This window comes from Chiloscyllium plagiosum, chromosome 19 (assembly GCF_004010195.1).
Source record: "Chiloscyllium plagiosum isolate BGI_BamShark_2017 chromosome 19, ASM401019v2, whole genome shotgun sequence".
Taxonomy (NCBI): domain Eukaryota; kingdom Metazoa; phylum Chordata; class Chondrichthyes; order Orectolobiformes; family Hemiscylliidae; genus Chiloscyllium; species Chiloscyllium plagiosum.
The window spans coordinates 5,403,833-5,420,167 of NC_057728.1; the positions used below are offsets into that span (position 1 = coordinate 5,403,833).

Sequence of the window (16,335 nt, forward strand, 5' to 3'; positions counted from 1 at the left end):
GTTGCAAGTTCACTTTGCGAAGCATTAGGGAAATTCCTCAGAGCTGAGCTCTTAGGAAAATAACTAGAATTCTCCGTGCAAAATTTTGACCTTTCCGATGTGGGTTTATAGGACACCTTCTCTGTAATTCCCAGAGATACAATCTGTTATGGTTAAAAACATATTTGATGTTTCCTGAGTTAAATAATAAATATTGCCAAATGACATGGAGTGTGTTTGGAGTGTAACTATGAGTGACACAGCTTCAGGCTATCTCTGCCTTCAGTCTGTCCTTGTAATTAGTCCAATCAAGCTAAGACTCAAATGTGGATCAAACCAGCATTGTGTTACTTTGGAATGTTTCAATGAAAATGTGACTAAAGTCAGCCAGGTAAGTGGGACTAGTTTAGTTTGGGAAACTTGGATGGCATGGACAAGTTGGACTGAAAGGTCTGTTTCCATGTTCTATTACTCTAACACTTTTTGACATTGGGACATGGCCACTTGGTTGAAGAACATGCAGTGTATTTGATCTATAAGCTGTTGGTGCCCGGTGTAGGTGTGAGATTGATGTATCATGGTTCAGTAGAGCAATACTTCCTTAACTAATCACTGCTAACAACCAGGATCAGCTGCCTGATCTTATGCCTGCACTAAGCTGCAAGGTACGACAGACATACTGTGAGTCTTTAAGCTCTGACTGAGGGGGCAAAACATCATAAGACAAGGCAGAGATAGTGGGAGCTACTCAGCAGGTACAAGGTGAATGAATGCTAAGGGAGCAAACAAGGAGTTCTGCGATGCACCCTGATCCAGACCAGGGGTTTGTAGCCTACTCCTGTGCACAACTCTGCCAAAATATCCTGGCAGCAGTATTAGAATGAAAGGTATTGGTGCCATCCACTGTGGCACTGAAGTGCAGCTCTATATTGTAAGTGGGTTGGAAATGTGTCATGAGTGAGTGAAGAGGCTGGTATATGTCTGATGCCAACCTCCATGGCTAGGGGTTCAGGTGCTCGCTGCCCATGGAGTGTGCCCTGGGATGTTGGGCACTGCTGCCCAAAGTGGAGGTGCAGAGGAGCAAGCAGTGGACTGGTGACACCTGTGTCCACTCTGTTGTTCATGTCAGCAATTGTCATCTTCTTGTTTCTTTCTGGCATTTGGGAGAGTTGGAAACTGCATTTAACTGTATGTAGAAGTGTAGAATGTAGGATCAGGAGTAGGCCCTTAAGCCTGCTCCACCATTCAACATGGTCATGGTTGATCATCGAGTTCAATCCCAAATCCTGCCCTCCCCCCATATCCCTTGTGTCACATGAGCTCCATCTACCTCCTTCTTGAAAACACATAATATTTGACCATTTTCTGTGGTTGTGAATTCCACGGGCTCACACTCTCTGGGTGAAGGAAGTTCTCCTGATTTCAGTCTGAAAAGGTTTGCCTCCTATCCTTGAACTGTGACCCCCTGTTCTGGACTCCCCCAGGATCAGGGACCGTCTTTCTGCACTTAAATTCCTCATTTTTCTAAACTCCAGATGAATACAATTCTAACCAACACAATCTCATTTTGTACATCAGTCTGCCATTCCAGGAATCAACTTGGGAAACCTTTGCTGTGCTCCCTATACAACAAAAACTTCCTTCCCCAGATAAGGAGACCAACACTGCACACAATATTACAGTTGTGGCCTCACCAAGGTCCTGTATAATTGTTGCAAGACATCCTTGTTCCTGTACTCAAATATAATTGCAGTCAGAAATCCTGATTCTTGAAGTGAAAATAAGGTAAAATAAGGGAATAATGGAATAATAATTCATGCAAACAGACCTCACACTGCTCTGTAATTGCTGTGGAAAATTGGACTTGTCCTCCCAATGTTATGAATCTCATTTCTCACCTTATTATCTCAATGGACTCATCAATGTGCACATTATTCAGAGATTGGGAAAGTTCTGGCTTATATGCCAAACTACACACATAGATCCTGCTTTACTCTTTGAAGAATAAACAAGGATAGAGGATAGAAAGCCAGTTGCAACTCTACTGGAGTGAACTAGTGGGATTGAACACTCCCATGTGGACCAGCTAAGATTCAAATGTTAGCATATTATGAAGGCCACAGTCGAAAGACTATTCCCTCATGTGTTGCAGGCAAAGGTACAGTCTCACTCTGAGTGCTGCAAACCAATTTAAAAATTGAATCATGACAGTGGAACTTCGATCAGCTGGCAAAACCTGGAATCACAAAAACCATCTGTCCTGCTAAGAATGTCAACTCCACCAATAACTTGGACTGCAAAAGATGCAATGTTTAACTACCTGCTCTTTGTGAATATTTCAAATGTTGATCTGTATATCTGTTAGTTTTTTAACCTTTAAGTTAAAAATAAAACTTTTTTGAACTTACTTCTTATTCCGAATCTGTTTTTTGGCATTCGCGTTTCGTCTTATGTGTCGGGATTAATAAACTCACTCTTCATTAATGTCTGAAAGTCTGGTTAAATTGGCTCCATTTAAAGCAGAAATTTATTGGAGTCTGGGAGGAAGATTATGCATAATGGAAGACATCCTTGCCAAGTTAACCTTGTTGCAAACATACAACTGAGGAGGGGGCGGGGAGGGCTGAACACAGAAGGGAACCAGTTCAGTGTTCGTCACTGGAAGGTGCCTGACATTTGGGCTATCCTGTCTGGAAGTGTAACAAACTAAGGAACATCACTCAGGGTCTAGTCATATTACAGATGGCACAAAACCTGGAAGAATTAAGGAAGATAACAACAGACTTCAAGAGGACAGCTAGAATAAATGACATGTGACAGATACAATTCAATGCAAAAGGTGTGGTGATACATTTTGATGTGAAGAATAGTGAGACATGGCATCCGCTCCAATGTAACATTTTAAAGCAGCGAAGAACCGAGATATTTAGCAGTGCTTGTGAACAAATATTTGAAGCTGACAGGAGTTAAAAATGCAGGTAATAGTGCATATGGGATCTTTAGGCTCTTTAAATAGAACCACAAAGTCAGGAAGTCATATGAAACCTTTAAACATTTATGTTAAACAAAATTGACCCCCTCTGCCAATTTTTAACAAAAACAAGTTTTCCATGAGAATATCTGATTGTTAATTTCACCCTCACAGCGAGATTTCAAAGCTCTTGCAATAAGACAGCTACTGTGATTAATTCTCATGTAAGTTAGCAAGGACCGGGAGTTGCTGAAGAACATCGATCAAGTGAAGATAGCACTCTGCATTGGCAGTAGCAAAAACATTACAAATATTTCTGCCCATTTATTCTTTCCTGGTTGAAGCTATCACGACAAACATTCAATGGTGTCAGGTTTTTAAGATGATCGGTGGATTTTCTTTTCAAAATACCCTAAAGTACTGTACATTACAGCAGCCATTTTGTTTGGAACCATTCTGGATTGGAGGAGGAGGTGCTTATCATGTGACTCTGCCCATGTGACACTTAATCTCATGACATCAGGTCACATGGTTACTCCAAATGTAACTGCATTTGCCTTGCAAAGGTCTTTATTTTTATTTCTGTTTTCATGGAACCAATTGTACTGTGAAAAGTTTCAAGAAGGAGAATGGTTCAAGTCAGTAGTTGAAGAGTGGAATTAAATTACTGGTAACTTATTTAAAATACACTGGTAATTTCTTTTTTTATTTGTGGGATGTTGTATCAGTGGCTGGGCTAGCATTTGTTGCTCATTTCCTAATTATTTTGGAGAAGGTAATTACCCTGTCTCCATGATTTGCTGCAGTCCTTGGGTTGAAAGGTACCCTGTAAGGCTGATAAGGGGAGAGCTCCATGACTTTGACCAAGCAACTATGAAGGAACATCCATGCATTTCTAACTCTGGATGGTGTGCGTCTTAGAGGGGATACTGTAAGTCATGGTGTTCCTGTGCATCTTCTGTCCTTGTCTTTCTAGGTGGTAGATATTGTTTGTTTGGACTATGCTTAGGAGTTGCTGTTGACCACCTTGTAGGTATCACATAGCTGTTAATGTGTGTTGGTGGAGGCAATGAGTGTTGAAGGTGAAGGATTGGGTGCCATTCACCAGGATGGTGTTGAGCTGCTTGAGTGTTGTTAAAATTGAACCCGTTCAAGCAAATAGAGTGCATTCTATCAGACACCCAACTAGTTCCTTGGAGACAGTGGACAGTAATTACTTGCCATAGAATTCCCAACCACTAAGCTGATTTTGTAGCCGCCGTATTTATTTGGCTGGTCAAGTTCATCTTTTCATCAATGGTAACCCCCAGGATTTTGGTAGTCTAGGATTCAGTAATAAAAATGCTATTAAATGTCATGAGGTTTAATTAGATTCTATATTGTTAAAGATTGTCATTCCTGACACTTGTGAATATCATTTGCTATTCATTATCCCTACCTGGATACCGTCCAGGTCTTTTACATTTTAACATGGACAGCTTCAGTAGCGAACGGTGCTGAATATTGTGCAATCATCAGTGAACATCCCCACTTCTGACCTTATGATGGAGGGAAGGTCATTGGATGAAGTAGCTGAAGATGGTTGGGCCTAAGACACTACCCTGAGGAACTTCTGCAGAGATGTCCTGGAGCTGAGATGGCTGACCTCCAACAACCACAATCCTTTTTCCTTTGCGCTAGAAATGACTCCAACCAGCAGAGTGTGTTGGAGGGTAACCAGTAGTCACACTCGCCTCACTCCTAGAGCTTTTTCATTCAGATGATTAAGATCATGCTCAGATTCAAATGTATAAGCAGCAGTAATGCAATTTAAGGGTCATTAGGGTTGAAACGTGAATTCTGCCTTGTCCCCACTGCTCAGTTTCATTTCACCACAACTTGTTTTAGTTTCAGATCTCCAGCATTTGCAGTTCTTAGTTTTATCATAGTAATAAAAATTTGTAAAAGATCCAATCCTACCCGCTAGTGTTAATTTACAATTCCTTGAAACTGCATGGCAAACACAGACCACTGAACTGATTTTTCTAGTTCTGCTACATCCACCAACAATCTCTTTTTCCTGTGTATTGGGAGAATCTATAATGGAATTTGAGGGTATGGCTAGGATGAATAGCCAAGGTCTTTTCCCAAGGGTAGAAGAGTCCAAAACTTATAAAGCATCTGTTTAAGGTGAGCGGGGCAAGATTTAAAAGGGATCTCGGGGCAACGTTTCCACACAGAGGATGGTGTGTGTGTATGGAATGAGATGCCAGAGGACATGATGGAGGCTGATACAACTACAAGATTTAAAAGGCATCTGGATGATTGGATGAATAGGAAGGGTTTAGATGGATATGGGCCAAATGCTGGCAAATGGGACTAGTTTAATTTAGGATATCTGGTCAGCATTGCTGACTTAGACCAAAGGGACTGTTTCTATGCTGTACACTTCTGTGACTGTAAGATCAATGGTTTATGTCTGTTTATCTGTAGCTAGAGTTTAATTACAAATAAGTGATTCATGTTTAGTGCAGAGTACTTGGTATGTATTTTCCATCAAGCTTGGTCTGAAAGTCAGGTAAATTGGGCTACTGTGTGTATCTTAATGTAAACATTTAATGTTTAGTATGACTCCAGGAACAGTGGGCTCAATGTTCAACGTACCACCTCAGTGAGTTGTAACGGTATCACTTACTACACCCATTAAATCTTCTTCCTCAGTGAAACGACAGAAGGATGGCATCCTTATTTCGAAGTGAGGAGATGTGCCTAACGCAGCTGTTTCTGCAAGTTGAGGCTGCGTATTGCTGCATCTCTGAGCTGGGAGAGCTCGGCTTTATGCAGTTTCGAGATGTAAGTATTTAATGACCAGCATTTAATGATCATCCCTAGTTAGCCTTGGGAAGCGCTCAGTTTCACATTCTGGACTACAGCAGTCCATGTGATGGAAGAACTCCCACAGCATTGCTTGCTAGTGAGTTCCCAGATACTGACTGAGTGATGATGCAAGTCCAACAAAATATGTCTAGTAGATGGGACAACTAATGAGAGTAATCCAGAGATGGCTACCTTTTTGCAGTACTTTCTTCCCTAGCTCCTTTAAACCTGAACTGCAGGTCTTTTCCGTAGATGTTTTTCATTTTTGACACAGGCCATGACTTACCCTTCACCCCTCTGTGATCACCCTTACCTGGATATCCTGATGCCTCCCCTGTTGCTTAGATTACGCCTCCAGCTTTTTCTAACATTCTTGGTATCAGAAATAACATTGTAGCATCAATACAGAGAGAGAGAGAGAGAAATAGTACAAGAGTGAATTATTTAAACATTCGTGCATATCCTCCTCCAATTTCTTCATGTGAAGCTGTAGCCAACTTCTGAAATGCAGGTTGGCTCTATGTTATGACTGAGTTTAGATTTCACTTATTCCATCTCTCCAGACACCGAGAGCCTATCTGTGTTTGACTAATACCTTGTTCAGTGTTTTCTTTTGTGCTTGTGCCCAGTTTTGTTTCTCTCCAGTGTGAACGGAGAGTCATTTTAGAAAATGGGCCTTGCTGTGTTGCTCACATTTTGACTGAGACACTGTTGCTGGGCCTCATTTATGATCATGCTATGGACTGCAATTTGTGGGACAAGAATCTTCTTTTTTTTTTATTCAAGTGGCTTAATTATCCCCAACATTTGTCTTTCCTTCCATAGGCTTTGACTCTTGCAAGATACAATTAAGTTCTCTCCAACATCTCCCTCCTGAAATTTTACACTTTTTTTTTTAAAAAAGCTGTGAGGATTGAGAATGTATAAAGCAAGCTGTATTTGTGGGGGATGCGTGTGAGTGATTATTTGCCCGCCAGTATTCCCATGTAAATGCTCTTTCTGTATTGTGGCAACAACTTGGAATGCTATCCAGTTTTTTACATTTAACACCTAATCTTTCCCAAATATCCTTGCATCCTGATCTGGTCTTCAGTATGAAAGATATTATTTTTAATGGAGCTCCTTAATCAATTTTGTGTGTGCATATATGTCTAAAAATATAAAATAGAAAATTTTGTATTGTATTTGGACATATATAGAGATTTTTCTTTGACATTTGTACATTTATTGAGAATTTGTTTTTGATGTCTGTGTCTTCAGATGTTGGTTGTCACTCCCAGGTCACAAGTTAGAATTGGTCATGCTTTAGAATATTTGCTGTATGAGCACAGAAACTCCAGGTGGTGATGTTTCTATATTTAGAACCAGTAATAATAGGGAGCAGCACTATATTGTCTGTCTCTTTTTTTTTTTTACAGCTGAACTTAAGTGTCAACTCATTCCAGCGGAAATTTGTGAATGAAATTCGACGTTGCGAAGTGATGGAGCGAATTCTTCGTAAGTGTGCTTTGTTGAAAATGGTCAAGGCGTATTTTTTTTTTTCTTTTAAAATATTAACACTGATTCTATAAAGACCCTCCTAAATCCTCCGCTCGTAATAAAATCAATTCCTCCAACAGATATTTAATCAGAAATAGGGATAAACCCAAACCGAGGTATTAAAGAACTATCAGGCTGATGTTTTAAATTTTATTCTCTTTCTGCCCTCGCCTAACACCCAAATCATTTTCAATGCTTTTGCTAACCTTGGGATCTAGTAATGTTGGCATTGAATAGAAATGCTCTGGGACAAATAGCCTATATCTGTTCTGTAAATTCAATTTTATTTTATGGGGTTTGTAAAAATGTATTTGCTGTTTTATTGAGAACTGTTGCCAATGTACACTGTCAGATGAGTAAAGCTTGCAATCTTTTTTTTTATGAATTTGACTGCGAGTCTACTGACCTGCTGCTGTGCAGTCCTTTTCCTATCTCGCCAAAGGCAATTCAAAATTCTTCATACCAGTCCCTTGTACCAGAAACAAATTCTCAACAAATGTGGGTAATTTGGCAGGACTGAGGGCAAAGTTAGCCTCTATTCTATGTTGTCAAGTTGCAAGTATCAGTGGAAGGTATTTGGAGAGATTTTAACATCTGACATGACCTGACTTCAATTACCTCATTCGCGTTGTCAAAGTTGGGAGCTGAGGACAGAATTTGATGCTTCCCCTTGAGGAACGTTTGGACTTGGGTGTAGGTAGGGGAGGTTGCATTTGATTATTTCCTGTCCACTTAAGGGCTTCATCGCACTGGTATTTAACTGGACTGGGAGACTGAAGAGCAAACTGTTTTTGTGCCTGGTTTGAGGGAACTGGGGAGGGGATGGACAGTTGGGAGCCTCCATGTCTGTGAAGCCCTCCCACAGCATCCTTGTGTACCTGTGGCATTGGTCTCTTCATAACCCTAGGCCTCTCCCTGGTAACCTGACTAGCAGCAGCCATCACTTTCAGTGATACCATCAGCACAAGAGGGCTGAAACCTCCTTCTTTGGCTGAGGTGGGAGGGGGAAGTGGAGGGGTTCCAATTCCTGGGTCCTGAATAAGACTGGTTTCTGTTAAATCCTCCTCCCCTAAAATGGAACAAAGTGGAACTCTTTACTCTCACTCTTAAAAGGAAAAGTTGATTTTGAAGAGCCTTATTGAGTTCTTTGTGAAAGTAACAAACAATAGAAGAGAGTAATATAATAGGTTTAGTACAATATATGTGGACTTTCAAGGGTCTTCAGTGAGGTTCAGTTTAGTGCACTCCTGTCTAAGGTCAAATCATGCGGAGACAGGAAATAAGTAGCAAAATCGATGGATAGTTGCAAAAACTGAAAGCAGTTTCAGTGTTAATGGTAGTTACTGAGACTGGATGAAAGTGCACAGGACTAGGTGCTGTCATCACCATTGTTCACCAAACAAGTAATAAATTTAGTCTTTGAAATCACAATTTCATTTTTTGAAACTTGCTAATGATATCAAATTTGGTGATTATTTCTAAAAGAAGGTGACCCTATACAAGATATGAATAAAAAATGGAAAATTAATGTCAAGCATGTAAGTATGGGCAAGTTTATTTGGTGTGAAATCTAAGGAAACCATTTTCCACAATAAGTCTAAGTGGGAGAGGTAAAGACATCCAAGGGTACAGTCTACAAAAGGAATGCAAGTTACAATAAAACATGCAAACAAAGCACTTCATTCTAGAAGAGAAAAACTGATAAACGGAGAGGCTATAAAACCTTGGTTAAACCATACTTGGAAAACCCAGTATTGCTACTTATTACAGAATAAATAGAGGCACTGGCAAAAGTCAAAAATTGATTTGCAAGAATGGTATCAAAATGGGGAGTTCATGACTGACGGAACAGGCTGGGACTCCTCAGAGGAGGTGTTTAAAATTACATCGGAACTTAGGAAAGTAGATGTTGTACTTGAGGGGGGTCCAATGTCAGCTCTCATAAAAGGTTATTCACCAATAAAGGCAATGAAGAATTTAAAATCTTTTTGCCGAGAATGTGTTTATAATGTGAAGCTTACACCACATGGAGTAGTTGAGCTTAATAGCAAACATACGTTTTTAGGGAGGGGTAAAAGAAATGTATGAAGAAGAGAATGGGTATTCTGATTAGTTAACATGAAAAATAGAGGCACATCCTGGGTAGTACTGACACAGCACAGCTCAGGCTGAGCTGAATCCTTTATTTTCACTGTTTTATCTTTGAAGACCGAGTCACTAAGCAGATCTATCTCCCTGCTGACAGTGTGCAGCTCTCAAATAACTGCTACGTTTGCCAAGCATCACTGCACTTCAAAATATTTCTCTGAATGTGTTTTGATGTTTTGACATTTGACATGAGTGTAAGACAGCCCTTAACTCGAAACAAGCTGTTCCAGTATGATTAACTGCAAGAAACTTATGGGAAATAGAATCTTGAGGAGATTGAAATGGGAGATGTAAAAATAAATTAACAATCAAGTTTCATGAAATAAGAAAGAAATGCTTTAATTCTTGGCTGAATGGAGAAGCTTGTTTAAATTGATAACTAAAGAAATTAATCTTTTTAGCATTGAGAATCAGAACAGTCAGAGTACAGAAGGAGGCCCCTCAGCCTGCCAGCTCTGTGCCAGAGAAAATTAGTTTCCCATTCCACCTTTTCCTTGTGGCCCCGCAATTCCTTTCCTTTTCATGTATTTATCCGGTTCCCCACTGAGAGCCACAATTGAATCTACCCTGAAGAGTGCATTTAAGATTCCAGCCATTTGCTGTAGTTTATATATTTTTCTTCAAAAGCTTCCCATGATATTTGGATTCAATGCAGAGATCTCGATTGTGAGAACAGCGCATTAGTCACCAGTTGACTTACTGGTGTCTTGAATTTGTAGGATTTCTGGAGACGGAAATGGAAAAGGATCAGATTGTTGTCCAAGATGATGGAGAGAATCCCCAGGCTCCTCTTCCAAAAGATATGATTGACCTGGAGGTAAGGAGGGAAATATTGCACAGTCTAGACCATCATTGTATGCTATGGAATGTAGCCATTTCTGAATCCAAGTGTGAAATCAAATCTCTCCTTGGCTGGTTGGAAGGGTTCTATATAAAACAAATTGGGATTGTCACAATCTTGGCCCCCTGGATGCTAACTCCGAACACTTTTATTTGTAGAGAATAGGCTATAATGATCGATGCTTCCAGAATGGTGCTGGGTAGCTGTTGCTGGACTTGGAGGGCTCACAGAAACGTGGGCGCAGTCTATAGCCAGTGTGCTGCCACTAAGTGACAGTGAAGTTCCATTCCTGAACATCCTTGATGAGCCTGCTGTGATCATCTTCTGATTTGAATCCTTGCCACTGAAGATTAAGTCTAAGTCTTGTGGCCCACATTCATGTTCCAAGAAACATGATCTCCTGGTTTATTTTTAACCAACTAAGGAATTTTCTAATTCCCACCCCCTATTGACTTGGATTTTCATCACATGACAGTCAGGCAGAGTGTAGATTTTAAAATTCACAAAAACAGAAATTGCTGGAGAAAGTCAGCATGTTTGTCAATACCTGTGGAGAGGAAAGAGTTAATATTCCGAGTCCAGTGCCCCATCTTTGGAATTGGGCTCAAAACATTAACTATGCTTTCTGTTAGCAGATGCTGCCAGACCTGCTGAGTCTCTCCAGCAATTTCTGTTCTTGCATGTTTCAGATCTCCGGCATCCACAGCTTTGTTTTAGAGTAGATTTTCTTTTGTCTGGCATTTGTGTTCACATTAACAAGACTGCAGCACTAAAAGGAGCATTGTTGGATGGAGTTTTACTCCAGTTCGGATCTTACAGGGGACTAGGCTAAAGACTCTGCTCAAATGCACTGTGTGCATTACAGTGTAATGTTCACTGCACACAAGGGCACACTACCTCAGGAAGTGACACCCAAAGTGGGTTAATGTGTGGGTCAGAGCCTACCTGTTACAGTTTAAACTCCTTATCTGACATTATTAACCCATATTCACAGGAAAGGGGCAGGTTTGTAGGTCGACCTTTAACCCTATGAATGGAAACTTGGCAACTGTATGCATGCCATTCCAGAGGAACATTCTTGAGATGGTGAATGATCTTTCATCACATTGTATTGCAGTAGAAACTATTCAGATTGCCCAACATGTTTGAGCCATATCGTTGAGCATTACTGTTATTCATTTATTTTTGCAAACATAATAATTTCACAAGTGGAAAATTTGTAGCAAATAGTTGCACAATACTTGACTTACATAGTACTTTTTCTCATTGGCCATTGAACAGTTTATTCATTCACCCACCCAGTAAATCCTAACATTTGCTCCATTACAGTTTCTAATTGTTGTTAGAATGGAACCAATGTTTTTGCTACACTATGTATTTAACTTATTCTACGAGTTAATCAATTCCTATATGCAATGATAATAGTTATTGTAAAATTACAGTCCCCAGTTTATACTCTTGGGTTTAAGGTTCCAAGTTAGCGCTTAAATCCTTAATTAGCCTAAAAATGATAAGATAACCTCTTGATTCTGTTTCCCTGGCCCAAGTACATCTGATCTTTTCTCAACATTCAAACTTGTAGCAGAGAACCAGCCTTCTGTCTCTGTTACGAAGTGCTTTAACACCAGGATGTGTCCGTGAGTTCTGGTTGATTAAAAATGGACCCCATATTGAGGAGCACAACTCTGGTGCTTCAGCCTTCCTTCACCTGACTTGTGTTTCATGTTTTTGGTTATGTGGTTCAACACTTGGTTTGTTTATTGCGTTATCCCCCATGTCCGCCTCCCCTTAGGTTCTGATTCATGTGTATCTCAAAGATAATTGTTCCTATACCCCTTGATTCTCTTCTCCCTTCTTCTCTGCCTTGTCAGGGATCCTGCACTTCACTATCCTTTCCTCCAATCTGTTCAGTTTGAATGCTTTCCTCCTGTTGCCTCAATACTTTTCCCAAGACTCTTCTAGCTTGTTTGGTTTAAGTATCACTTGTTTCTCCTGCACCAATTCTATTCTGGAATGGTTCCCAGTTGTTTATATCTACCTGTATACTCCTTAATCTTTGATTTCTTTTGGCAAAATTCCCTTCCTCAAATACTGGGAATATGTTTGCGAACACTGCTGTTTTTGAGCTTTGAGCCAATTCTTGTACATGAGGCCTTTAGATTTATTTTTGTAGTTATTGGTCCTTCTGATGAACAAGTCAAATGAGACAAAAAATTGAGGTCCTCTCTAACCTTAACTGCATGTAAGAGGTGCCATGGCACACTTTTAAAGAGTTGGGAAATTCTCCTTGGTGTTCTAGTCAATGATCCTTCAACCAACACCACTATGTTACTAGACCAAACCCCCTCAAAATGTTTTAAGAATGTACACTAGGCTTTATGGTCTTTAAAATAAAAGAACACATGTAAAATGTTCCTGAAGTAATGTAACTGATCAAACTACTCAACATTAAGCAAAATGCTATCTATTTAAACACTGTAGTTAAAATACAACTAAAGAAAAAGGAATTTAAAATAATTTAACTCTATTGGAAACTTAACAGAATAATAGATACAGTAACTATTGCTAATTAACTGTTCCAATTTGGTAACATCCCATAAACACACCTTGGCAAAAAGGCAAATTCAGAAACACATTCTCAAATGCAGTTTTCTAATCCAGGAGGAAATTAATGTCAATAAAACATTGAGAGACACCAGCAACACTGAAGCATCCAATACCTTTGAGACCCCAATAATTTCTGATGTTACTCAGAAATCCTCATCTGAGAGTGCTGGCCACATCCATTCAGGCTGTTTTTTTAAAAAAAACACTCGAGGTCTTCCAATCTGTTTACACAAGTGGTCCTCAGTAGCCAGCTTGGTACCTCTGACCTGCCTCTCTTCATTTTAAAAAAAATGGACCAGAATAAAATAACCTTTTAAATGGACAACATAGTCACAACTAAAACAGATCATTTATTGTTATTACATTACTATCGGTGGCAATGCTTTGGTATTTGCTTCCTATGTTATAACAATGACTGTACTTCAAGAAAGTATATTCTGTATTTTGGGGTATCCTGAGATCATGAAAAGTTTCTCCTATGCTTATCTCTTTAACAAGGAGTTTTCTATACTCGTTTTAAAATATTTCTATTATAAATTGTCGCTTGATAGTATTTAACCTGAGGTTTAGTGAAGAAAGATACACTGTTAAAGCTTTCTACCTTGATAATTACAAGACAGATGCAAGAATACCAAAGCAAGCAACAACTTACGTTGTCGGAGAACATGGTGCAAGTTGATTCTGGTCAAGGTGTTGCCATGGAGACTTCACCAGGGGACCATTAGTCCTCAGGCTTTTGATTGCTTCAAAACAAATTAAGCAAATGGTGGGACAAATAACTCCTTGGTGCATTGTTTACGGTAATACTTCGATCAGAGTTGACCATCCAAGCAAAGCTCTCTTCTCATGCAGGATAAATGTTTATACCTTTGAGATTTTATATTCATGTCTTTGTCCTGATTTCTGACAGAAATAAAGCTTCAATAACCTGTCTCTTTTTTTTTCCCCTCCAGTATCTCCAGTACTGTAGCTTCTTTCAACAATTGTTCCTTTACTGTGCTACTCCTGATTTCGCCACACTCCTTGCTCAATTCCTGAATGTTTCCTCTCGAGTCCAATATTGGTTTCTTATCACTTAGCTCAGGGAGCTCCCTTGTAAAATGTAATAGAATTGTTTGCCCTCTAAACCTTATCCACCTCTATGCTTCTTTTATCTTCTATTGTTCCCTAATATCTTTAAGCTTATGTTAATTGACCAGTTTCCACATCTTTTTTCCCAACCTATCCAACTTTTCTCATGTTGTGTACATCTTACAGCAAGGATACAAAAGGGGGTCCATCTTAGCATCTCTTCTCCCAATGTTTATTTAAACTCTATGCATGGTAATAATGGTGTTTACCTGTTAACAATGTTAAAGGATGGACTTATTGCATTGAAATATGTGAAGCTATGCTTACTAATTTTGTTTTGGTCTTCATTACTACCCCATTGCTTTGCTGTAGTGGCTGATAGATTAATTCAAAGATGTACTCTTTTTTTTGTATGTTGTTTTGCCTTTCCCAGGTGGTTCTGGAAAAACTCGAGAATGATCTGAGGGAAGTGAATCAGAACCAACAGACATTGAAACAGAACTTTCTGGAGCTTACTGAACTCAAGCACCTACTGAAAAAAACACAGGACTTCTTTGAGGTCAGTTTAACCAAACACTGTGCCCTGAGGTGGAAAGAGTATTGGAGTTTTGGATTGTAACTGTGAATTTATGATATTGTCACATCTGGTGCTTGGAGGAATTTTCAACTGAGTCCGATTGAAGCAATTAAAAAGACAGGTTGTAAAAATGCATAAAACCCTTGTTAAAGGATCCACTATTTCCAATAAAAGCTCACCGATAAATACAAAGTTGTTCCCACCTCAAGAATTGAAAAACAGGTCCCAAGACCACACGCTGTCCACTAGGGATGTGGGCATTTCTGGCAAGTCTGATTATTTTTAGCCATTTCCTATTTGTCCTGTAGGACAACCTTAAAGGTCAGTGAGTCACCTTTCTGGGATTGATTCACTGGTATTGTTAGGATGGATTTCCTGGGGTTTTTGACCTAGAGACACTGGAGTACCAATGAATTTTTATAAAAATCATCCCTGGTATGTGGGCATTGCTGGTTAGGCCAGTATTTATTGCCCATCCCTAATTGCCCGGAGGACCGTTAATAGTCAATCATGTTGCTGTGGATCTGGAGTCACATGGACTAGAACAGGTGAGGGTGGCAGATTCCTTTAGGGCACTAATGAAGCAGTTGGGTTTTTCTGACAATTGATGGTGGTATCTTGGTCATCATTAATTCTAGATTTTTGTTTCATTCAAATTCCACCATCTGCCATTGGATTTGAAAAATGGGTTGTCAGAAAAATTGCCTGGATCTGTGGATTAAAAGTCCAGTGATCATGTCAGTAGGCATGCAACTATCCATGTTACTGTTACGTTGCTAAAGCTGTTTGCATTGGCACAAGAGACACCATTCCCAAAGACACTGTTGGACAGAAAGATCTCCTAACTATCCTGTCTTAAGTGGGTTGTCCTGGTATTAAACAATGCCACAGAGAAAAGCACGCGATTTGCTTTGCATCCATCAGCCAGTCTTAGTGACTCAGCAGAAAACCGCAATCCCCATTTTCAAGCTGCAGCTGAATTGTCTTTCTGCAGAAATGAATGGAATTTCTTCTTTACAGACTGAAGCGAATTTGACTGATGATTTCTTCAGTGAAGATACAATGCACCTATTGGAACTGCAGACTGCATCTGGGGTGATTGCTCCTGGCAGACTAGGGTAAGTGAAGTGTGGCAATGATATGGCACAGTTACAGGACATGTGGCAGCTTTGGTTACTCTGCACGTTTCAACTGGTTACAGGCTGTCTTGGCTTTTATATTCCGGTAATGCATTTAGATGTTTTTTTTAATTAGTAAATTGAAAATACATCCTGTTTGTCGTTGTGTATGGGGAAGCACGAAGCCATGCTCAACTCTTCAGACTAAATTAATGAGAAACCCCTACCATTCAGATGTGTGCACAGAATCTCTTCATAGGGGTGTGCCTTCTTAATTAAACATACAACGTAGGTTGGTAGGAACTGAAGCAGCTGAACATCAGAGAGCAACAGGGCACTGTTGGCATTCATCTGGTGCTGAGCTCCAGCATATAGATGCCAACACACAGAGCTCTGGCACAGTTGCCAGATTTGAATTGTTCCTGCTGCCAAATACCTACCTCTTGTACTTCTGCCATTGGTTGCCTGGCACATTACTTCTCCACCTTTGCTTAAATTGAAAGTGCTGTTTGTTAGGTGATTTGGGAGGCAAGGATTATACAATTAAACAGCCCTTTATCCCATTTAGCATTTTCACAACTAAAGAGAAAAGGTTTTTTAAAAAAAAGTGCATGCCCATGTTAATCTT

At 39.8% G+C, this 16,335-nt stretch overlaps 1 protein-coding gene across 6 annotated transcripts in view; it reads left to right on the forward strand.

Annotated features, from left to right (window-relative positions):
* Window positions 1-16,335, forward strand: part of LOC122559478 (V-type proton ATPase 116 kDa subunit a-like) — a 72,231-nt gene that overhangs the window by 7,526 nt on the left and 48,370 nt on the right. For 2 of the 6 annotated variants that reach the window (XM_043708970.1, XM_043708973.1), the window contains exons 2-6: window positions 5,651-5,782; window positions 7,225-7,303; window positions 10,213-10,310; window positions 14,446-14,571; window positions 15,610-15,707. In XM_043708970.1, coding sequence (XP_043564905.1) covers window positions 5,666-5,782; window positions 7,225-7,303; window positions 10,213-10,310; window positions 14,446-14,571; window positions 15,610-15,707 — 518 coding nt within the window. In that variant the 5' untranslated portion in view covers window positions 5,651-5,665. Of the gene's footprint in view, window positions 1-3,508; window positions 3,643-3,690; window positions 3,882-5,650; window positions 5,783-7,224; window positions 7,304-10,212; window positions 10,311-14,445; window positions 14,572-15,609; window positions 15,708-16,335 lie in introns of those variants that run through there. The other 4 variants (XM_043708971.1, XM_043708972.1, XM_043708974.1 and 1 more) reach the window with 4 other exon arrangements.